This window comes from Synchiropus splendidus, chromosome 11, assembly GCF_027744825.2.
Source record: "Synchiropus splendidus isolate RoL2022-P1 chromosome 11, RoL_Sspl_1.0, whole genome shotgun sequence".
In the NCBI taxonomy this organism is placed as follows: domain Eukaryota; kingdom Metazoa; phylum Chordata; class Actinopteri; order Syngnathiformes; family Callionymidae; genus Synchiropus; species Synchiropus splendidus.
The window spans coordinates 7,600,073-7,623,129 of record NC_071344.1 but is presented as its reverse complement, the minus strand read 5'-3'; the positions used below and the strand labels follow the sequence as shown (position 1 = coordinate 7,623,129).

General features: G+C 41.9%; 3 protein-coding genes across 12 annotated transcripts; 2 read left to right on the top strand and 1 right to left on the bottom strand.

The window, feature by feature from the left end:
• Positions 1-17: 17 nt before the first annotated feature.
• LOC128767581 (tumor necrosis factor receptor superfamily member 27-like) lies at positions 18-3,787 on the bottom strand. The gene is made up of 10 exons (XM_053879702.1): positions 3,402-3,787; positions 2,871-2,984; positions 2,629-2,807; positions 1,729-1,841; positions 1,593-1,643; positions 1,412-1,522; positions 1,218-1,338; positions 1,000-1,150; positions 395-434; positions 18-325 (listed from the first exon to the last, which is right to left on the bottom strand). The coding sequence occupies exons 1-10, from the start codon at positions 3,438-3,440 to the stop codon at positions 57-59; spliced, it is 1,188 nt and encodes a 395-aa protein (XP_053735677.1). The 5' UTR covers positions 3,441-3,787; the 3' UTR covers positions 18-56.
• Positions 2,365-15,029, top strand: adgrg4a (adhesion G protein-coupled receptor G4a). 9 transcript variants are annotated; one of them, XM_053879694.1, is made up of 21 exons: positions 2,365-2,562; positions 2,641-6,242; positions 6,311-6,937; positions 7,020-7,118; positions 8,271-8,356; positions 8,413-8,483; positions 8,556-8,698; positions 8,760-8,889; positions 10,529-10,635; positions 11,502-11,706; positions 11,774-11,939; positions 12,000-12,146; positions 12,265-12,393; positions 12,484-12,529; positions 12,746-12,849; positions 12,928-13,049; positions 13,122-13,390; positions 13,472-13,577; positions 13,638-13,918; positions 14,388-14,489; positions 14,595-15,029. In XM_053879694.1, the coding sequence occupies exons 2-21, from the start codon at positions 6,173-6,175 to the stop codon at positions 14,741-14,743; spliced, it is 3,159 nt and encodes a 1,052-aa protein (XP_053735669.1). In that variant the 5' UTR covers positions 2,365-2,562; positions 2,641-6,172; the 3' UTR covers positions 14,744-15,029. The 9 variants fall into 9 exon arrangements, with proteins under 9 accessions (XP_053735669.1, XP_053735668.1, XP_053735672.1 ...); XM_053879693.1 differs by having other exon boundaries at positions 2,365-6,053; positions 6,125-6,242; XM_053879696.1 differs by having other exon boundaries at positions 2,366-2,439; positions 5,897-6,242.
• A 1,270-nt stretch (positions 15,030-16,299) lies between these two features.
• Positions 16,300-21,758, top strand: vgll1 (vestigial like family member 1). Of its 2 annotated transcripts, none has more exons than XM_053879543.1 (4): positions 16,300-16,489; positions 18,616-18,818; positions 18,884-19,237; positions 20,758-21,756. In XM_053879543.1, exons 2-4 carry the CDS (start codon positions 18,629-18,631, stop codon positions 20,793-20,795), a joined length of 582 nt encoding a protein of 193 aa, XP_053735518.1. In that variant the 5' UTR covers positions 16,300-16,489; positions 18,616-18,628; the 3' UTR covers positions 20,796-21,756. The 2 variants fall into 2 exon arrangements, with proteins under 2 accessions (XP_053735518.1, XP_053735519.1); XM_053879544.1 differs by lacking the exon at positions 16,300-16,489 and adding an exon at positions 17,840-18,227 and having other exon boundaries at positions 20,758-21,758.
• The last annotated feature ends 1,299 nt before the right edge of the window (positions 21,759-23,057 follow it).

The following is a 23,057-nucleotide window of genomic DNA, read 5'->3' as shown; positions in this document are numbered from 1 at the left end:
CAACACTTTGAACGGGCTTTATCATTTCAGAACTGTCACACATGCTGCTGATATGGTCACTTTTTCATGACTGCATTGTGTATCATAGCAACAGCTTCAGGACAGGGCAACAGAGCAGCTGCTTGGGCCAGTTGAGGCAGGAGTGTATAAGTCGAAGTGCTCAGGTATAGATAGAGATCCTGGAAGCCGTTCAGATGTGCAACGACTTGAGGGGGCACACCAAGAGACAAGCCAAGTCTTCTCATTAACATCCTGTTCTCAGAGGTGTCCAGCAGCAAAGACAAGTCTTGGATCAAGTCGTAGTTCAGAGCTTCAACACTCTGACCTACAACAGAGTAGATGTCATTAGTTCATATATATGTGGTATTTATGGAAACTGAAACAAACAACAGACCTTCAGCTTTTTCCCATATTCTTCGTAGATTTTGATCCATCTGAATGAGACAAACAAATGGCTACATTACCACCATACCTTTTGTGTATTGAGCATTTACTTGCTAAATGAAATGTGAAGTATATTAAAGTCATTTACATTTTTATTATGGATCTGATTCTGAATACTTTTCTAGAAATACAGCAAAACAAAGAGAAAAGTATCAGTGTCCTGGAGTCACTCACAAGTGGAACAGAACAATCTGATCTGAATCTTGGTGTTTACTTCACACTCATTCAAGATGACCTATTTAGAAACAGACTATGATAAATATGAAGTGGGATTTTTATATGCCATCCCCATCAAAACTGCTGATTTAGCAGTTGAAATGCTGTAATCATTGGTGGTACTGAAGTTCCATAAAAGAAGTGGCCTATTAAAACACACAGATCATTTAGGATATTTAATTCCACAGAAATTCTGTTTGTAGTTGGAGGTCAGAAACTATTCATCTGCATTTTGTTAATGTATTAATCTCATTCACTTTTACAGGTCTAAGCAACAGTTTATTTTAAGTTTCTGACTTAAGCTCAATGAACATTACTTGGCATAATATTGTTATTGACCTCATCATGATGGCTGCATCTGGAATCCCGCCCATCTTTGGTGAGGTAAAAGGCCTCCTCTTTTGGACCAGGTGGCTTTATGTTGGCGGTGACGTTGATGACTATCGACGAAGGCTGAGAGTCATTCTCCCGGAGAAGCAAGTTCTGGTCTCTTTAAACAGAAAAATGAAATCACAAAAGCTGTACTTGATAAGCTGTGAATTGACTGTGTGTCTGACTGGAAAGAATCTTTTGGCAGATCAGCCGTCAGCTCTGCACCCTCCGTGGGGCTTGAGGGAACTGGAGGATCCATCTCCAACAGTGCTTCTTTGAGCACAGGACAGTATGCAGTAGATTTCTCTGAGAAGGTAGAAGCCTATGAGTTTCACAACTGATGAAAAAGAAGATGGATATTATATGTGTCTCAACGTACTGAATCGCTCTGAAGTCAAGAGAAAGGCCCAAAAAAGCAGAGCAAACAAAAAGACCACGCAGGCTGTCAAAGATCCAATCATTATTATTGGAAATTCTCCTTCTCCACCACCTTAAAAACAATCATGATGAGGCTGAACGTTAAATGTTGTTCCAAAAATATACTCCATTTTGTAACTCACTTTCCTCCTGTGGCACCTCAGTATTTTCCCTCAGCACAGTGACTGCAGGTTCTGAGAAATAAAAGTGTAATGTATGTGATCATCAGGTACGATACGCTGAAGAATCAACTTTAAATTCATAATGTGCTATTGTTACCTGCATTTGAGTCCAGGTTTTTGGAAAAACAATTCTGATGTGCTTTATTACGACCATAGCAAGGGACACAAGATGGCTCCACTTCACCGCTCATGCCTCGTAGTTCATAAAAGCTGCGGACAAACATCATCATTCTGAATCACGAAAGCATTGGCATTTAATAATAGGGAAGAGCCTTTCTATGATCAAATAAATCTTTATTGAGTGGCTCAAGATTAGAGCCCATGTATGTCATCCTGACTTGTAATTGCAATTGTGTATTACATTGAAATTGATTGGTCTTTCACAAATAAAAACACAAAACATTTCCAAAAGTTGATTATTTGCAAAAACATGGACCTGTACAACATTCAGGTCAAAACCAGTTAGAATTAATTTAACTGAAGATTTAAACCTTTTTAGACAATTGCCTACATTATATATGAATGACATCTTATTCAGTAATTTAGTGTACAAAAAACAAAAGTACGTGATGAGTGTTCAACATAACAATAACAAGAGAACAAGTCAGATGAGATTGACAAATTGAAAACTTTCACACAAGGAGTCAACGCAGTGTAAAATGTCCCAGTGACTTTACCGTAGGAGCCTTGAACGCCCGCGCATGCGTAGATTATATAATAATAAATGCCGTTAACGATTGTGCAGTGATCATGCGCTTCATTATGAATTCTGGAATATATTGAGGTTGTTATTTACGTCCTATTGAAGGTATTGTATATTTCCTTCACATTTTTTAAAACTGGAAATAACCAACACAACGGTCGAGTTCGGTGACGAGAAAAAAAGGGGGAAAAACAGAATATTATACATTTCAATAGCTACCTGCAACTGGTAATTTCGCAAAATGTTCTTTTCATGGAGCCATTTAGCAGAACTACTCAAAATACTCACGCTCACCCTGGCAAACAGTGTCCACACAGAGCGTCACGAATGGAGGAGCATGGCGACCCCACCTGGCGATTTAACAGATGACACTGCGTGCATCTTCTGCATGGATTCACATCTGTGTCGGTGCTGAATGAGCCTTTTTGGCACAATACGCAGACGGCATCAGCGCCTTCCCCGAAACCACAGTCCTGCCGGACATGTAGGAATCAATTTAACGTCTCCATTTGTAAATGAAAATGTCGTCTCTTCACCTTTGACAGCTCTTCGCCTGGTCCACAAAGATGGCAGGGGAAACAAGTTCCATTTGTAAGCAGGAATTCTGTCTCGTCACAACCCAGTTCGGCCAGCACAAGAACGCAGAGCAGCTGCAGACAATTCAGGGCCATATTCCGTGTCAGGACACTTTATACGTGAAAATAATTTAACATAATATTATACAGAAACACTGTTTTAAGAGAAAACAGTAAGTGTGTGACAAAAGGTTTTAAAGAACTATAAAGTAAAACACCCAACATAAAAGATTCTATTAATGGAAACAGAATAAAATTAACTGTGACAAAGCAGCAAGTCTTATTACAGCAGATACTTAATTTACCGTACACATTAAAATGAAATGGATTTGCAATAGGGAATACATTTACATCAAGTAATGTTTTGATAAAGTATTGGTCAAGAAATAGTGACATCAGACTCAAAATCATGAAAATAACATTGTAAAACATAATGCAGCTGCACAGCAGGCAGAAAACAAAGAAAGAAGGAAGGATGAAATCTGAACTCACCATCGACATGTTTACTAACAGAAATGTTGCCGATGACATCACTGAGACTGGATCATCCAGAGAGGACGACAGTAACCTAAGTAATGATTTCAAGCAAAATGAACTGGTCCGTGTGTTGCCGTCTTGCTGCTGCCTGGCTGGTTTGCTACCTCAAAGTCTGCCAGATGTGAGAATCTCCTCGGGAATCCCCCCGGTCACCTTGAACTGTGACGTAAAAGGGGTTCCCAAACCCGAAAAATAGAGCCGGTGGACCAATGAATCACGGCCAGGGGGCTTATTTTGGGTCTTGCGTCACCACCTGGTCGTCTCATATTCCCTCCAGGGAACCTGCTATTTTGGGTTTACCTCTGGTTCCCCAGACAGAGGGGCCAGGAGGGCGGGCATTAGGATGCATGAATGGGCCCCTTGTTGAGCAGCAGGTTTTTTTCTAAAAAGGCTTCTTGTGTTCATGTGTGAAGCTTATAATGGGCGTATGATTCTAGCTGTAGTCATGTGATCACTTGAAATGTCAATAATATCAATCGTAGTTTCGACGCATTTTCATGTATTTTAAAATACCAAGCTTGAATGCACATTGTTCTTAGAAATTTGCCTGTCTATTGGAACTCAGCATGGCGTAGACCAACACTCTGTATGCCCTGGAGAGTTTATTCCAACATGCACCACAGAACTCTTGTCTTTAAGGCATCATTCTTGCATTTTAGGGTCTCCATTTAGAGAGTACTTCAGAGGCCAGAACTGAATTATTTATTTATTAGTTGCTTCTGCTTATATTATTTTATTGATTCAATTTTATTTTGGTTTATTGTATTTTATTCATGACAGCACTTTAATCCAAAGCACTTTCCAAGTTGGTGGGATCCCCACTGACCATGGCAATAAAGTTGTTTCTGATTCTGAAGCATCAACCCCAGAAACTGCCATCGATCGCCAACACTAAACTAGATGTGAGAAACTCAAGTGACATCATAAGGCTGTAAACAAGAAATTCAGTTAGTTTACAGATGTTTACAAATTGGATTCCAATATTTGGTGCGGAGAATATTTACTGTGAGATAGATCAGACACGTGGGGATGTTAGGGAGGCCTGACTCCATTGGTTCGGACGCATAGAGAGGAGAGAGAGGCAAACATGTTGGACCAAGACTGTAAGGAATGAGGACAGGTAAAGGAAAAAAAAACAGCCAATGAGTTTCGTAGATGCAGCAAACAAAGGCACAAAGGCAACCCCAGATGGGAAGTACAGATTTACTATTATTATTATTACAGCACTGTCAGTATGATAAGAGGCAGAAGAACAATGGCGCTCTATGTTCGGTGAGTTCTATAGGAAGAACAGCTTCGCAGCTGGTCAAACAAACATAACAGGCGTTCATCATAAGGAGTAATTGGACTGTTTGACAAGTGATCACTGCAGGAACATTACAGATGATAAAACTTTATTGCTTTCTTCAGCATCAGAACACACTCCTATATGCAAATGGAAATGCATAACTTTAAGTCAACAGTGACAGCCACCAAGCAAATGAGCAAGACAACTAGAACAGTTGAACTTAATATTCTAACAGTGGTGGAGGAGAGTATTAGTTTGCTACTGCCGTATTCCCTTGTTTATGTTCTTAAAACAATTATCTTTGAACAGGATTATGTAGTTTTCTGTGGTGATCGCAATAATAACGCAGGCCTCAGCCAGGCTGTTCATTACCCCCCATGTTACGATTTTCACCCAATATTATTGCCCTGCATTTATTTTCACTCTACAAATAGATTGACTCTTTAGATTAGGGAACATATTTTACCATCAATAAACTACTTATTCATATTATGTATTCGTATTACCAGAATATTAGCCTATAATTAATCAGTATAACGTACCAATAAGTATCTTGTTAAGAATGAGTATATCATACCCTGATATTTGCTTTAAACCACATCATAATTACTGATTTTTAAATGTAAATAAGCAAGTAATTACCTTATTAATAGTTCATACGTGTTCCCTGATATAAAGAGTAACAATACTTGGATACCTTTATAGCATTTCAAATTTCTTTGACATCATTAACTTCAATTGGACTGCAGGTGGCAGTGTTGTTTCGGAACGCACTGGGACGACACCATCAATGTGAAGAACTGGACTCTAGATAGTAAAATTCAATAGAATGGTGTCACCCAATCGCTAGTGGAGCAACAACTCGGTATAACTGAGTCATTCATGTACTGAGTGGAGAACCAAGATTGTCAGTGTTACGACAACAAGAGGCGTCACCAAGTCATAAGCTGTATATACTAGGCCATTATAGCTCAGCTTTCTTACTCTTACACTGACAGCTGATAGTGTTCAGGCCAGTTTGACAGTAATATCAACAGTATTTTCAAAAGCTCTGACAGGATCAAGACCCAACGCTATGAACAGTGTATCGGTATGTTCATATTATGATGATGTGCTCTCCCTAAAGTCACATCCTTATCATACATTGCTGGGTTTATTGTAGGTAATGAGTAACCCTGGAACTGGGACAGGTGGGAGCGGAGGGGGAAATAAAGTGACACTCGTGAGCACACTTGCTCTTTAGCCAGTTTTACATGAGTGGGTAACAACAGATTACATCTCACTAACTTCATCGGGAACATTTAAAGAAGAGGATGGTGGTAAGTAGCTTCTTATGTTGGTTCTTTGTGGTGTCCATTTTCTTTGTTCATCTGGTCTGCTTCCTTTTCAGCTACCCAACAGCTGACTGGGGCAGAATCCAGATGTTAGTACTATAGCCATGAACCCTTCAAGAAGCCGGACCTTGTTTACACTCTGTCTTGGTCTACAGTTTTTCTTTTCTCTTCCAAGTAAGATTTTATGGACAGTTTAAGAGAGTTTGTTGACCTGCATTACTCAGTTGTTTTGTGTCCCCTAGATTCAGCTGGAGGTAGTCGCGGCTTGTGGGGTGAGAAGGTGCAGTTCAAGGGTCAACCCTGCGTGTGGCAGCTACGGCCAGACATAGTCGTTCCGACCCTCAAAGAGCTGAGTGTGTGCACGCTGATACGGCTCAGTTCTGCCTCAAGATGGACAGGTTTTGTCTATAAAGCTCCAGCAGCTGTGGAAACAGAGCTCGGCTTTGGCGGCACAGAAGAAGAAATGACAGTGTGGCTGTTGGGGCGACAGTGGGTCTTAAACAAGCTGAAGCTACAGGAGTGGACTTCTGTGTGTCTGACACGGTCAGCAGAGAAAGGAAGGTTCCGGGTCTATATCAATGAAACCTTAGTGGTGGAAGAGTTCTTGAATAGCACCCAGAGCAGACCTCTGACCCCAAACGGAACCCTGACTCTGGGGGCGTCTCAGACGGTGGACGCAAAGGGCCAAGTGCAGCCAGAAGAAGGGGATCACTGGCTTGGGGAGATTGGCTCATTTCGGATGTGGGCGAGAGAATGGAGCGCAGAGGAGTTGAAGAGGAGGAGGTGTTCTGATGGAGACGTGGTGGGATGGGACGAGCAAGTGTGGTTGCACAACTGTCCGCCAGCACCTGATGATGACCTGCACTGTGGTAAATACGACCCTCCATCTGATCCATGCCTCAGCTGTTTGACTTCTATCATATCCTGAGAGTCAATGATAAATGTCTTCAGCAGTGCAATCCACAAACATGTATCTTACAGAAGCCAGAAAACATCACAGTCGTCTGCCAGCAGCTTCCAAAATGTCAACCAAAGTCAGTCGCTTGGGAGGTCAGTTCGCTAATATTCTCATGTGAGTCACTGTTTGTCCTGGCACCTTATTTCTGTCTCACTCTTGAATTTATTATACGCTAAACAGAAGCACCTGTTTGAAGAGGTCAGAATGACGTGTCCATCAAAATAATTCTCCCATGCGCTATCAGAAAATGAATTAGATTAGATTAGAATAGACGGCCTTTATTAGTGCCACGATGAAGACATTCAACATTTAGGGAAACAATGTCGGAATAAATGTGGAAATAAATGTAAATGCAAATTGGTGAGATTACAGAAACAGTGATCGCATGGCAGGGTTATAATACCATCATTGAGAGATCGAAGACAATGTTAGGATTTAATGTGACGATAGGGAAATGATGGGGTAATAGTTATCTCTTAATGTGTTTTTTTCTGTGTAAAAAATCATTAGTTCAGTTAAGTTGTTAGTCAAACATGGATTTTTGTGCTATCAATAATTAAACACACTTCATTCTTCATGTTTTCAAAGACAGAGTGGGCTAAACTGCAACTTTCAGTGTGTTGTTAAAGAAACAAATGGTTAAATATTAGTATTTATTTATATTTAATTCATTTGAGTAATGTGAGTAATATGGTGTTTATTATTATTTTTATTTTTATTTTGCTGACTGTGTAAAACTTCCTGGTTTACTGTGATAATATATCACTGTAGTGATACTATAGTGACCCATGTATCGTGATATGTATCATATTGTGAGGTTTCCCTTAATATCCACCCCAATACGGAAATGAAGAGCTTTATATGGACTTCTTCTTCTTTTCCTTTTCCTTTCGGCTTCTCCCTTCAGGGGTGGCCACAGCGGATCATCTTCCTCCATCTCACCTGTCCTCTGCTTCCTCTTCTCTCAAACCTACAAACCTCATGTTTTCCTTCACCACCTCCATAAATCTCCTCTTTGGCCTTCCTCTCCACCTTCTGCCACCTTCTACACGTCCAAACCATCTCCATCAAGCCTCTCTGACAATATATATATATATATATATATATATATATATATATATATATATATATATATATATATATATATATATATATATATATATATATATATATACACACACACTATAAGAATTAGCAACATCAAAAAAGGCAGCACATTGACATATACACACCGGAACTTGCAGTTGGACCTGATGCATTCTTCCGAGTCGACTTGACAGTGAATATCACGGCTGACCCAACAGACGCGAGTGAAGTGATCACACAGTGGGTAAGAACACACCTTCTATTAATGACACTTGTTCAAATATTAAACTATAAATTCAGTTGCAAGAAACACTGGAAGCCAACAGGACCATGAAAGTTCTGAATCTCATCATGAAGAAAGAAGGCAGGAGGTGAGTTTAGCTTCCGTTATTATCAAGTGTTTGAGTTTACTTGCTTATTAATATGTTTTTTTTTTCCCACAGATATGAATGCGCCTTCCATGTCCGGGAATATAAAATCAACACAGCGGACCAAGTGATCACGGCTATAAAAGCTGCATTGAGAGGGAAGCATTCAAGCAATGACTTTGTTATCGAAACACAGCAGATAACGGTCCAACTCATCGGTAAGGTTGATTCTCTCACGCAAAAATCAGGCCATTTTCAAGCGATTTTTTCTTTTCTCAGCGCCTCATAACTGCTTTGAAGAAACTCTATCGACGGTCTATGGGGTGTATATATGGGCGGAGACCTTCCCAGCTGACACTCAAGTGATGGGGTGCACGAAACCCAAATCAGAGCGGGCGTACAGACTCTGGTGAGGTTCTGTTTTGGTAGTTTTTTGGTGCAGATCATCTAGTTCGGTGGTCAACAGACGAGATGAGAAGGGTCACACTTGCTTGTTAGATCTTGTTACATCGTCATTACCCTGAGTTAAGAATCAGAATCTGATGGACTTTTTTTATTAACCAACACAGCCGAAGATCTTGTGTTGCCAGAGCAGTTGCAGGAATCACATTTCACACCGCTGACCCTAAGTAATCATCAATATTTCAAGGTTACAGATTGAGGAAAACCTCGGCTGTTGCGGACCCAAGTGGGTCAGGGAACTCGGCTGAATGATCTCATCTTAACTGGAAACAGTTTAGAGAAGTGGATTTAGGTTAAATGGGTAACAGGTTCTCAGTATACTCAGTCGAATTTTGGCTTCAGGCTGCAATGTGCTAACATTTAGTCACCAAACACTCAATCAATGAACTCGAAAACACCTTTTCAATGCAGAGGAAATTCCTGGAAGTCAGGAATTGAGGTGCGAGGTCACAGAATATTCAATTTGAAGCTCCACAAAATGATCTCTGACTGGAGGCTACAGGCTGCTGGATCTGTACTGTGACCTGTGAAGGAACAACATCAATGAATGGAACACATTTTGAATAAAATTGAAAAGATAAAATTCATAATAATAAGAAATCCTTGGCACGATATTTTGAATTAACTCACATAAAATAAGTCACTGTGAAGCCTGCTGCCGGTTAAAAACAGCAGATTAAAGCAAAATAACTACACAAAATGACATTCAAAAAGTTAAAAAATGTGTTGGTAATTTTCAGCGGAATTCGTCCCAGTTAATTCATTTTCATTGTCACAGATACATAATAAAAAATGATATTAGCTGAGTGCTACCTTTCTGGTGTCAAACTCAATCGAACAAGGGGCCAAAAAGTGAAACACAACACAAGTAGCGGGCTGAAAGTATTACAGGCTGCATGTATTTGAAGCTCTTGTGACCCAGATTTGGCCCCCAGACCATACGTTTGACTCACTCATATAAAGCAAATTCGGATGTTCACTCTCGTGTGAAATATGCAGACCAGTGTGAGATGTTTTTTTTTTCCAGTGTGAGTCAAAATAGGCAGACAAAAAAAGGAGTTGACTCACTTTCTTCTTTGCGAGATGATGAGCGCGGTAAACCCAGTCATCAGATCAAGCATTTATTTTGGTGATATAAATGTGCCCAGATTGAGGATATGCTTTTCTATACTGCTTTATTTGCTCATGTAAGCCCTATTGATTGGTGTCAGAGCAATCTGTTTCCATGGAGATGGCTCTGGAAGACAGAGAATTCCCTAAATTAGAAAGTTCTCTTCCATGTTCTCCCACTGTGCGCATAAGCGCTGGAAACTCATTGATCTTTTCCGGGCTGCAGCTTACATAAATCCGTCTGTTAAATTTACAGACATGGTTATTGACTAAACGCAGATTTGCTCCTGGTTCCTGGTGTGATGTGATTTCTGAGGCGCCACAGACCCCTGATATATATCCACCTGTGGGCTTTAGATGGAGATGAATGTGAAGAAATGCTGCCTGTCAGGTTTGACTTGAACTCAGTTGGTTGCAGACCAGAGGTAATAACGTGTCTCCATTTTCCCCCCTGGCTCTTTCCTGACTTTCTGCAGTGAGTTAAACATAGAAACTGACCGAACCAGATGGGCCACGCCGGATATGAGCGCTTGCACCCCGGTTAGGGAGATATCAGACATCAAGAATATCACTGTCACCCCTGGTAAGATGATGGATCTGAGGAGCAGACGGTGTGTGCGCTGAAGGGGTTTCATGAGAAAAAAATACATACAGTATATATGATATTGAGAGAAGCAGTATATTTGAAGGGTCAGACACCAAATCACATTATTTTTACATAAAAATAGCTGTTTGTTAGAAAGAAAAACATGTATTTAATGTGGTAAAGACAAAATAAAAATAATAAGTAAATAGACTCAATAGAAAAGTATGTGCATATATTAAAAAATTAAAGCTGAAAGCTGAGTCCTTGAAAAATATGATACTATATAGAAATAATGGTAATTTAGAAAGTGAAAAGCGTGAGTTAATACAAATAGAAAAAAATGGACTATAATTAAAATAGAAAATAAAATAAGCAAACAATGAAAATTAAATAAAAAATACAAAAAATACAAAAAAGAAAATTATATAATTTATATAAATTATAGTGAGTTTACAGCAGAGATGGGTAATTACATTTCTCAAAAGGTCACATTACATACATTACGATTATACAAAATATTAAATGTGGTTATTTTTAGATGTAATACTCATTTTATTTTATTTTTTTTTAACATTTCAATCAAACTATTACCAGCATGGGCGTGAAGACCAGACATAAAATGGAAATAAAATATGACACAATTTATAAATATGATTCTTACAATACAAAATGTTCTCAATTTTTATACATTAAAAAAGTACAATTTCTTTTGCTGTTTTGATCTGACCTCATGAGGCCTTCATAAACACAGGCTTTACTTTATTTAAAAAAAAGACGGATGATAAAGGACCAGTGTTGAGATTAAATAAATAAACAATAATAATAATAATAAATATTGATCTTGGAAATGACTCATCTTGTAGATAACGCTGCAGAAGTGGTCGGCATGATTGAGGATCTGGTGAATGGCTCCACCCAGCTTGATTCCACTGACCTGCAAACAGTGGTGGAGAAGCTGGATGAAGTCGTGAACATTGGCACCATGAAGCCTGATCTAGGCCGCAGCATTGTGAATATCATCAGCGACATATTGGTGTCTGAAACAGACGTCACTGCGGCGGCCCCTCAGTAAGTCACACTATGTGCAGCGCTAAAACAATGTTTTAGTTGAATAACTTTCTTTTTATGTCGAAAGTGTCCTCAATATGACCGAGAACTTGGGGGACAGGATGGAATTCCAGGGTGATTCTCTCAGTGTAACTGCTCCGACTTTGGCTCTGTCCATGGTCAACACGGATCGAGAAGGATTCAAGGGCCTCACGTTCGGTGTCTCTTCTATTTCAGCTGCGCTGAAGCCAGAGGTGAGCTGCAACAGAGAGGAGACCGATCCAACAATTGTACATATGTCTATATTTCTTTAGGTGTTTGTTGACCCCAGCTTTGTCAATGAACCTGAAGCACACGCGACAATCTTTCTCCCGAATGAACTGAACACCTTCTTTCCCTCTGGAGAGGAAAACAAAATACGGCTCCAGTTCCAGTTTTTCGGGACGTCTGACTTGTTTCAGGTATTCTCACGTTCCTTTATCTTTCTTTCATCATTTTCTGAATGACATATCCACATCAAGCGACAAGTAAGCTGAGCGTAGCACATGAGCCTGCAATTATTTTTCGACTTCTCTTCAGGACGAAAGCATGATCAACAGCAGCTGGACGCTGAACTCAAGCATCGTATCTGCAAGTATCAATCAAACCAAAGTCCACAACCTGGACGACAAAGTTGTGGTGACTTTCCGTCATCTGAATCCCAAATCGGTAATTCAATAATCCTCTGATGTGTCAAAGCTTATTTAAAAAAAAACTCTCTTTGGTTCTGACATCATTATCGTGCTGTTGTGTTCACAGCTGCATCACCGAGTTAAATGTGTGTTCTGGGATTTCCAGATCAACGGTGAGCTGGTTATCAGTTATTGACGGGTGGATTAAGGGATTACGTTTTGCAGGTAGTTTGTTGGAGAACTGTTTGGTTAATCTACATCTGCAGATGCCGAGGTGTGACAGCTGATAACGCAATTATCTGTGACCATATTCACCAGACCTTTTTCTAAACCTCACCTCAGTTATCAATGTCTGTGTCTTGTTGTTGTTGTTGTTGTGTGGCTCTCAGAGGGACACGGTGGCTGGAGCAGCCGTGGTTGTGTAACTCAGAGTGCCTCCTCCAACCAGACCAGCTGTCTATGCGACCACCTGACCCACTTTGCTCTTCTGCTGGTGAGCCGCTGTCTGGATGCTTCTTCCTCCCACAGGTCTCTGTAAATACCTTCATACTCTTTTCTGTATGTATTTCAGGACGTGTCAAGGACGCCCATCGGTGAGACTGACAGCTACATCCTCACTATTATCTCGTACCTTGGCTGCGGTTTGTCTTCCATCTTCCTGGGCATCACTCTTGTCACCTACGTTGGTTTCCGGTGCGGCAAAATATCTGTTTTTATTCTGAAGATTTTCTGGACTACTGATGAAAATCCCCTCTCTTTACGTAGAAAACTGAGAGGTGATTATCCGTCCAAAATCCTCATCAACCTCTCGGCGGCTCTGCTGGGCTTGAGCCTGGTCTTCCTCCTGGACGGCTGGCTCTCGTCCTTCTCCAACTACGGCCTCTGTATCGTGACCGCCGCTTCTCTTCACTACTTCCTGTTGGCCTCCTTCACCTGGATGGGACTGGAGGCTGTGCACATGTACCTGGCTTTGGTCAAGGTCTTCAATACCTACATCCCGTGGTACCTTCTCAAGTTCTGCGCTGTTGGCTGGGGTGAGGCAGATCTTTGCATGCTCCTTGGTCAAAAAGCAACTGAAGAACAAGAGTATGAAACTATCTTGGCTCTCTCTGCAGGACTTCCTCTGCTTGTAGTCGTTCTGGTCCTGGCTATAGACATAGACGTGTATGGCAGCGGTGTTCCTCAGGAGGCGGCAGTAGATCTCCAGTCTCCTGACCCATTGTAAGAGCCAGACTGACACTTGTCCAAACATCTCCGCTCTGACTGTCTGTTGCCTTCCAGCTGCTGGATCCAGGACGACGTCTTCTTCTACGTGACCGTGGTGGCCTTCGTCCTCTTCATCCTGCTGTGCAACTTTGCCGTCTTAATCGTGGTTTTGGTCCAAATCAGAAAGACGAACACCAACAAGTCGTCAACAAACAGCCGCACAAATCTGCAGGATTTGCGGGCCATAGCCAGCCTCACGGTCCTGCTGGGACTCACCTGGGCCATGGGATTTCTCTCTTTTGGGCCAGGCAGAGTGGTCATGATGTACCTGTTTGCCATCTTCAACACACTGCAGGGTAATGTTTACATTCCTGAGAAGCTACGCTCATGTATCTCTTTGGCTTCTGCAGCCTCAGTCTCAGTGTTTGTTGTATTAGATAGAGCTGCAAATGCTCAAGTTAATGGTGGGTAGGTGGTTTTGTAGCAGCTTTAGCAAGCAACTTTTTGAGTGCAAAAGTGCTCCACCCGTCCTGCGTTCCAACTGCCAACCTTTTTTTCTAATACTTTTTTATGTTCCTCTGGCCACTAAAAGTTTCAGCAGGAGCGTAACAATGATTCTGAGGGAAAAAAATCTTGCACCATACCTTAAAATATAGACAGATTTTTGCATGATAGCAGCAGTTTTACTGCTGTTTACGTGAATGATAATGTACGTAAACATTTGGCTGACTAGCTTTTAGGTGTAGCAAGTGACTTGGAAGGAAATACAGCTGGCTGTATGCCCCACAACACCACCAGCACAGTGCTGTCTCTCTCTCTTCTCAGGTTTCTTTGTGTTTCTGTTCCACTGTCTAATGAAAGAGAATGTGAGGAAGCAGTGGAAGACCCACCTGCGTTGTGGACGCCTCGGGGACCCTGACCACACAGGTACATTTATTAAAGAAAGATCAGCAGGGCTTGCGAGACCAGTACCTGATGTGTCGGCTTCATAAAAATGAATCAGCGTCACTCTTTCTTGTGTTCTTTGTGCAGAATGGAGCCGCACTGTGACAGCGGGAAGTCGCACCAAGATGAAAAATAATCTTGTTAGCTCTGATTCAGCCGCTTCCATAGAGACCTCCAACACCAGGATCTCCGAGTCGTCTTCAGAACCGGCACCAAAACAGCAAAAGCAGGCGTGAACGGGCTCCAGAAATGGATTTAAACACAAGTCACATCACATCGCTGTTTTTAAAAAGGTTGACAAACACGTACTGTGGTTAACACATGCAGCTTCTTCTCAGTTAACATGCTTCCTCACGTACAACACACAGAAACTATTTATCATTTTACTGTAAAGCTTGACATCGTTTCCCAGACAAAATCGCTCTTTTTTGACATTATGCTCAGGGATAATTTCTTATCTGTAATATTGATTTTCTCATTGTAAATGGTGATAATAAAAAATATAGCGCAATATCAGAGTGATTTGTTCTGTGAATAATAAAGATGTAGCAGGACCCTCCAAAAAACAGGTGACGACAGGAAAGAAGGCTCAGTGGTGGAGGGCTTTATGCTGTGTAGTGTGTCCCATGGACACCTCCGGTTTCCAAAAACAAAACTATATGTCCAAAAATAAATAAATATGAGATAAATACTAATCAGGAAGATGTACAAATAAACAGTTTTGCAGCTATTGTCTAACGTTCAGCAGCCTGACAGCACCAGGAACGAAACTGTTCCTGAATCTGGTGGTTCTGCATCGGATGCTACCGAACCGTCTACAGGGTTTTGAAAGCAAAGATGACCCCAGTGTAGCCAGAGAAAATGAAGTGAACTGTATGTGTAGCAGTTAGCCATAATACTGTATGTGCAGAAGATGGAATAAAACACACACAATTTGTGAGTCATACTCACATGACATGGCACCCAAATATCTATTTTAACGTTGACGGAAACTCACATCCAACCATAAAGATTTAATTTAATTTAATTTTGACTCTATTATAGTCATCCATATACAATGGATGTACATTGTTTTCATAATATTTATTTTTTATTAATTTTATTTTTTATTATTATTTCATTTTTTTACAAGAATAAAGTGATTATAATCAAACATTACAATATATACATACAAATAAATTTAGGTAATAATAATAATAGCAATAATAATACCTAATACTACGACTACTACTACTACTACTAATAATAATAATAATAATAGTGATAATAATAATAATAGGCTTCCATGTGTGCATCATATATGAGCAATGCTTCAATATCCCTCCTCTAATTACAAACACACCAACATTTTGGTCAGTCAGTGAGTATGAATTTTGTGACCTGATTTGGTTTAACCGACAAAAATGCAAAATAAAGCTGGAGAAAGTTGATATTTAGGAGAAGATTACTGACAGATAAGATACGTTCCCTCAACACTATTGGCCACTGAAGCTCTTCCATCATGTAGATCCAGCCAACATATTACAAGTGAGTGTTTTTATGTGTAGAATGTCTTCATAAGACGTACGACACTGTGCCGTACAAGACTTTGAACTTCAGGTATGTTGGTGCTGCGATATATATATAAATAAACTTCCTGCTAAGTGCTGCAGTGGAGCGGAGTCTCAGCTTCAGTCAGTGCAGAAATGTGTCTAATGAGGTGCCGCTGTGATTCTGGATCAACTTGCTGGATAACATTCTGCTCATATTTGTCCACATACAAGAAGCTTCACACGCCCTCCTTCAAATCCACTCAGCTCTGTAGCGCAGGAAAAGCATTGACCTGAGAAGAACACCACGGAGGATAATAACTTTAATGTAGTCATTAAGATGATTGCAACAGTCCGCACTGACTGTCTGGGTTGCTGCTAGAATCCTGAGTCGACTCGGCGGTCGACGCGAGGACGAGCTGCTCGGTCATCTTTGGACTAACATCTGGTCAGGTAAGAGCCGGCCGAAGACTTTAAATATTCTTCTAAAACAATTTCATTTCATTGTTTCTTCTGTTTTGTGGCTTCAAATCTGGGGAGGCTTTGAAGAAGTTTTACCTCAATAATCGCTGCTGGTAACAGTAGCAGGACATGCTGATACAGTTTTTAAGATCAATTTACAAAATAGTATGTATTTGTTGCATCTTTAAATGAACAATGATATTCACCATTTCTTTAGTTACCTTGTATCCAAAAGTGTTTGTGTTTGCTGAGCGGAACATAACACCGCCCTTGCACCCATGGAAGCATATTTCTGCTCTTTTTCTCTATGAAGAAAAGTTCATATCCCATGAGAAACATTCATAAAGAACGGTAGTAGGAAGTCAGGAGAGTAAGAGAACCAGAGAAGTATGTGAGGGTTGTGCAGGACAAGTATGAGGACAGTGAGATGTGAAGTTTTGTGATTGGGGCGTGGGATCAGACTGACAGATGAGGCTAGTGAGGAGCCTCTATGGTCCATGATGTTTGCTGATGATACAGTGATCTGTAGTGAGAGTAAAGATTAGTCTGAAGAGACGTGAAGAACAACTCCCCTGGTAACAGTCAAGTCCTGGTTAAACCTCCCACCACTGTCCAGAGAACTCTGTGTTTGGACAGCCGGAGGCTGATCACCTTCGAGTCAGGGCTCTTCTGCTCAGTGTTGGGTTCACTTGTATTGGGAGCTGCTCCTGTGGAGGAGCTGTAGAAGGGCAGATCTGCACTGAGAAACTCTTTGGTTTTAAGATGAGCCTTGTGAATAATTCATGATTCATGTGGTTGTCTGTGACTTCACAGTTGGTGAATATGTTCTTTACTAAACTGTTACCAAAAAAGCAAAATGTCCTCTCAAAGCTGCTGGGTGTCCAAGAATTGGTCCCCACAAGTACAGCTGAACACACACTCATATGCAAGCACACACACACACTGGTTTGTCACGCCATCATTGTGGAGCCCACTCATTGCCATGACCCTTTCCCCAGCCTCCCACCTTCAACCTAACCATCCAAAACACATGGCTAACCAGGAGTCTGAATCAAACTTAAACCTCACTATAATGACCTTGTTGTTTTGAAGACTTCACCTTCAAATCGGGGCTTAACTTTGTGAGGTCCAGCAAAAGGACCCCATGAAGGTATCCGGTGTTTACCCCAAATTTGGTCCGCACCAGGACACACGCGCGCAAACATACAGTCACAAAAACTGACACACTCCTACATGCATGCGCACATCTGGATACACACACATGTTCACACACAGACACACATACACACACACACATGTAGGTGCATTTTGGATTTTGTAGCAAATGGTTTCCCCCCTTTCGGCTGCATGATGGAACAGTTAGAAGTGGTCTGTTTTGAATATATATATTTATGTTATTATTATCATCATCACTGATGTGAAACCTCAAGAGTGGAGAAATACTAACATCCTGCCACTCCATAAAACTGTCTCCTTCAGAATCTTGTCGAGACCTGGAACCCTGATCTGGCAGATCCTGCGACTGCTCTCAATGTTCCTTCATAGTGGCGCGTGTTGTTGTTCTTCTCTTGTTGCTAGGCTTCGCCTTCAGATTAATGAGGTATAACTGATGCGATGAAAATATCAGGCCTGAAGAAATGTGTCACTCAACGCTGAATGACTCACAAGCGAAAGTATTTCGACAAGGAGGTTCATCTCACAAATGTTGGCCATCGGTGAGCGAAACAAGGTGAGTCAGGTGGTGGTGAGGGCATCTTCATTTGCCTTTGCTGAAAAACTGCAGCCAGATACAGGAGGTGCAGAAGAACTGCAAACTGAGATTTACCAACATGTGAGGTGGTACCACTGCCTCACGATAAAAAATGAACTCAGTCATTTGATTTCCCCGTCTCCCACTGCTGCTGCAGTCCATCTTCGACTGGTCCTGACATGGTCTTGACTACAACATGACGTACCACTCCTTTCAATAATGATCTGTGTGTGCAAGTGTGTGCCGACGACCCACAGTGAGACAATGCACTGTCATGTCAGAAGAGAACTCAGTGGCCTTTGGGCTCCACCTCACCTGCAGAGAGACGGCTATGGGGCTAATCCTTGCTATTGCCTTGCTTTTGCAGCGACACCTGACCCATGGAAGACAACACAGAGAATCCCACGGCGGTGAAAGTGGAGGAACACTCCCAGTGTGTCATCTTCACCTACTTCCATGGAGACATTGGGACGATGGTGGATTCTCACTTCTCCAGAGCTCTGAATAAACCCTGCAAGGCCAAAGCACCGGGGGCAAAGTTAAAGAAGACCCACCAGCCCATTAAGCTGGGTAAGACAGCAGACTCCTCAGTGTATTCAACCACTACACACTCAATCTCCGCCTGATCTCCACAGAGCAAACCAGCGCCTGCCAAGAAAGCGCTGCTGAGTCATATTCACCGCTGCCAATTCCACCCGGCAGACATCAGGTCTTCAGTCCCCCAGATGGGCCCAGCAGACCGTGGCACCCTATCAATGCCAGGATCGGACAGAGCCCCAGTTTGTCGGCCATCGCTTATAATCTACCCCCCGATGGGCTGAGTCTCACCGGACAGCAGTGCGCCACGTCGCTGCTCAACCTGCTCCACAGCGATCGCGGCGATATCGGGTCCGGCATGGCCTCTGGCTCCAAACCGGACTTGCTGCCAAACTGGATGGTGCCTCCGGGATTAACAGATTCAGTGGACCCTGCTGTGGGGTTTGAATCAGGTAAGTCTTCTGTGTGGAAATAACACATTCGGAAGACGGCATGTGAAGTCCTTAAATCTGATGGTTGACCCAAATAACAGCTTTTTCTCCTGTAGTGAGCCTGTGTCCTCTCTGTTAGTAGATTGCTTGTTCTCCCCAGGCTTGTTTGGGTTTTATTCAGCCACTCCAGTTTCCACCCATGGTCCAAAAGCATACGGTCGTAACTGTATGTCAGGCTCATGCACACAAACCTTATTGTAAAAATTGGACTAAAACTAGCTCACCAACAAAGTATGTCGATGTCATGACATAGATCAATGTCAAGAATTCATGAGAGAAATTCCTCAAAATTCATGCAAATGAAATAATCTTCGTCAAGAAGAAAACCTGACAGTCTTCTGAGTCAGTGGTGGGGCTCGGCAAATGGTGTGCTTTGAAGCTAACCCCTTGAGTCAGAGTTCGCCCTCAATACTTAAAATGGACACAATAATGGAATGTCATTTATTGATCAATTGATGTTAATTTTGTTTGGCCTGCGACTTTGTCAGCGCTAAAGTATCCTCATTGATAAATGAGTTTGACACCCCTCTAAATTCCCACCAAGTCTCAGCCCAACACACCTTTTCTATATTCTGGACTGGATAATTTCTTGGAGAGAATCTAGCTTCTGCAGCTCTACAATGCCATTTTTAACACGTCTAAGTCTTTAAAGCGGGCCACAAGAAAAGACTTGGTGGGCCGGATTGGGCACCCGGGGCCTTGGGTTTGACACGTGCATAAAATAGCATAAAATCTCCACATCTTCCACATCTTCCTGCTACATGTATTTGTGTTGATATTTTCCACTTCAAATCCCCCTCAGCCTAATGCCATTGTCGTGTTGTGTCTGTCAGTACAGCCAGATGGGACGTAATCCATCACGCTGTTGGGAAAAACAAGAATAGAATTCATGGCTGGCCTCATATTGATTACAAGTCTCATCAGGCGAAACGTTCGGAGATATAAAAGACCTTCGCGAAACTAATACTGTCCTATTTATGACACAAATAAATGCATCGACAGATTGATTGCTAATATGGGGTTTATTCTCGCTCGACTCCTCATAATGGGTTTTATTTTTTTTTATTGTGCAGCAAAAAAAGAAAGAAATATATGTTGAAGAGTTGAAATGAGTTCTGCCGCTCCGGAGATATTGAAGAGGGCTTCTGTCAGATGACATTTGATTCTGGTTATTAACGTTGCGACAGCACACGCCGCCGTGGACAGGTGGAGGAAGGTAATGGAGGAATAAATTGCTTCCGTACCACGTCAGCTACTCAGGCTCGAATTGTCTGTAGGTGTGAGTTTCTATCTTGGTTCTCTGTGATGGTGACCTTTTTTTAGGGCGTCCCCCGCCTGACGCTGGGGTGCAAGGTAATTCAAGAGGTTTGTTGAGAAGCATTCTGGAGGATTGGTGATGAAGGTAGAAGTTGATAGATGAAGATGAGGTGAAACAGTGAGGTCGGTTTGACAGTTTATGTTTCTGACTCTGTGTGTTTCAGGACGACATATGGACAAGAAGGATTTGTACTGGTACTGACAAGAGGGCGACCACGCTGCAGACTTCCAGTCGGTGGCTCTCGTGTGGACACTTTCTTCAGGAAACGGTCATCTGAGATGAGACGGAAAAGCTGCCCCTGCACTTCCTCGTCTTCTCCGGTGACCTCAGCCCTTCAGTGCGTGTTACAACTGGAGCAAAACATCCTAGGAAGGAACGGTCTCTGACAAACCTGTTTTTCAACTTCATCATTCCTCAAGCAGCAGTCAGAACGTTGCTTATGTTGCTTCCTCTTGTGGTGGATGAGGAACGTTTCTCTCTAAACAGTCTTTGTTTCTATTCGTGGGTCCAAATGGACCAGCATTAAGTCACACCTTTTGAAGAATGTTGGTGGCTCCAGAAGGCTCAAAGTAATGAATATTCATCTGTAAATATGACAACTTGAGCTGAAGATTTCTTAGCTTTTGATGTAATGTAAACAGCATACAGAACAAGCAAAATGTAAACACAAATACACCTGTTGTTTTTCACATTAATGTGTCAAGAAAAAAATATTTAATAGGTTTGTGTTTTATTGTGTATTTATATCTATAGAACTGCGTAGGAATGCAAACTAATTTGGCATTGTTCCAAGGATGTGATTTGGGCTTCCTTTAGGACACTGAAGTTCTGACAGACTCTCACAGGTTCATTGAAGTGGACGGTCAGATGGTGGAGCTGTCACCTGCCAAATGGAAGACAGACTATCATTATTTCTCATGAGTCATCACCAAGATTAAATTGACTTTTCAAACTTTAAATCTACTTTTGTTCAAGTCTCTTTTTTCTGCAGTTATTAGTTTTCAATTCAGATTGTTGTCTGGTTGGAATCGCTTTGCTGGAGACTTGAATAAACTCAGGGTCTCTAAAAAGGTCTATACAACTCTCAATACGACAAGTCAGATAACATCGGCCTCAGCTCAGTTTCGAGAGAAGAATGTCAAATTTGTATCACTCAATCAACTAAATAAACCGCTTGGTGACCAAGACTATATATTTTTGTTTTGGCCTGTTGGAAAAAAAATGTTTTTCAGAAACTATAACAGTGGACTTTGTTTTTTAAGAGAAACTTGATGGTATATTTCATGAAGAAACACAGCCATGACTGGATATACTCCTAACTCCAGACCCTTCACAGCATCTCTGCATAGACACCTGAAGGGATGGGCCTCAGTGTAAGACAACCATTAGCGCTTGTGAATATTTCCTAGCTTAAAAGTGTCGGGCCGAGGCGAGCTCTACGGCGTTGCACACAAAAGCTCTTCGATTTTTTTTTTCTTGAAAGACTCTCACAGTCATCAACACCATCCCTTGCCTTCTCCTCATCTCCTTTTCACATGCCTGTGTTTTGTGTCATTCCACATCCAAGTCCCGTCAGGCACTAAAGCAGCTTCATTAAAGCTGTGAGGCCCTGACTTTGCTGGTGTTAACAAGACGAGGAAGAACTTCAGTCCTCACAGATGTTTGCGGGTGTGAATGGGTCATCAATAGTGGACTTTCCAACTAGGAATCTCTGATAAATATGAGTGACCTTAGGTATCAGTCATGTAGTTATAGCAGGCATTCATCCTGGTCAAATGATGTCGGCCCACTATATTCAGCTTCAAGGTTTCAGTCAGATGTGGATTCAGGCTACTACAGGGGAACCACCTTGATGAGTCACACAAGAAGGTGCGGGAGAGAGTCAAGCGTCAGTGAGCCGCAGTCTGGTTTCATGTCGAGAAAAAGCAGCACAGATCCGTGTTTGCTCTGAGGGTGTCGATGATCAGAGGGAGCTGCAATGTGGACTGTTGAAGTGTGGGCGTGGAACTCCATCTGGAAGTCCGATCTATCAGAGGGTTCTAAAGGTCGTGTCTGAGGACAGTGAGATGGTAATAATAATACGGGAGCAGTGGAAACGATTCAAGGTGAGAGTCAATTTACAGTGGACAGTGATGTTTGTGGATGATATAGTGATTTGTCGTGGGGGGGGGTGAGATCAAGGGAGACCAGGTGATCTGTGACAGAAGTGTAGGAGAAAGAAGAGTCATTGGATGAGACCTGTTAGGATGTACGGTTTGGAGACAGAGGGCGGTTTCACACTGCGGGTTCCGTCTCGGGTGGCCTGAGTCCGATTCGCCCCCTGCTGTGCAGCCTCGCACCTCTGCGCCTCAGGCGATTTTTTCCTGCTCAGCTGACGGCGCTCTGCACAAAATAGCCGCGCGACAAACTATTTTCCACCACCCGCTTGACCTCCTTATTTCTCAGTGACGAGTCTTGTCATGT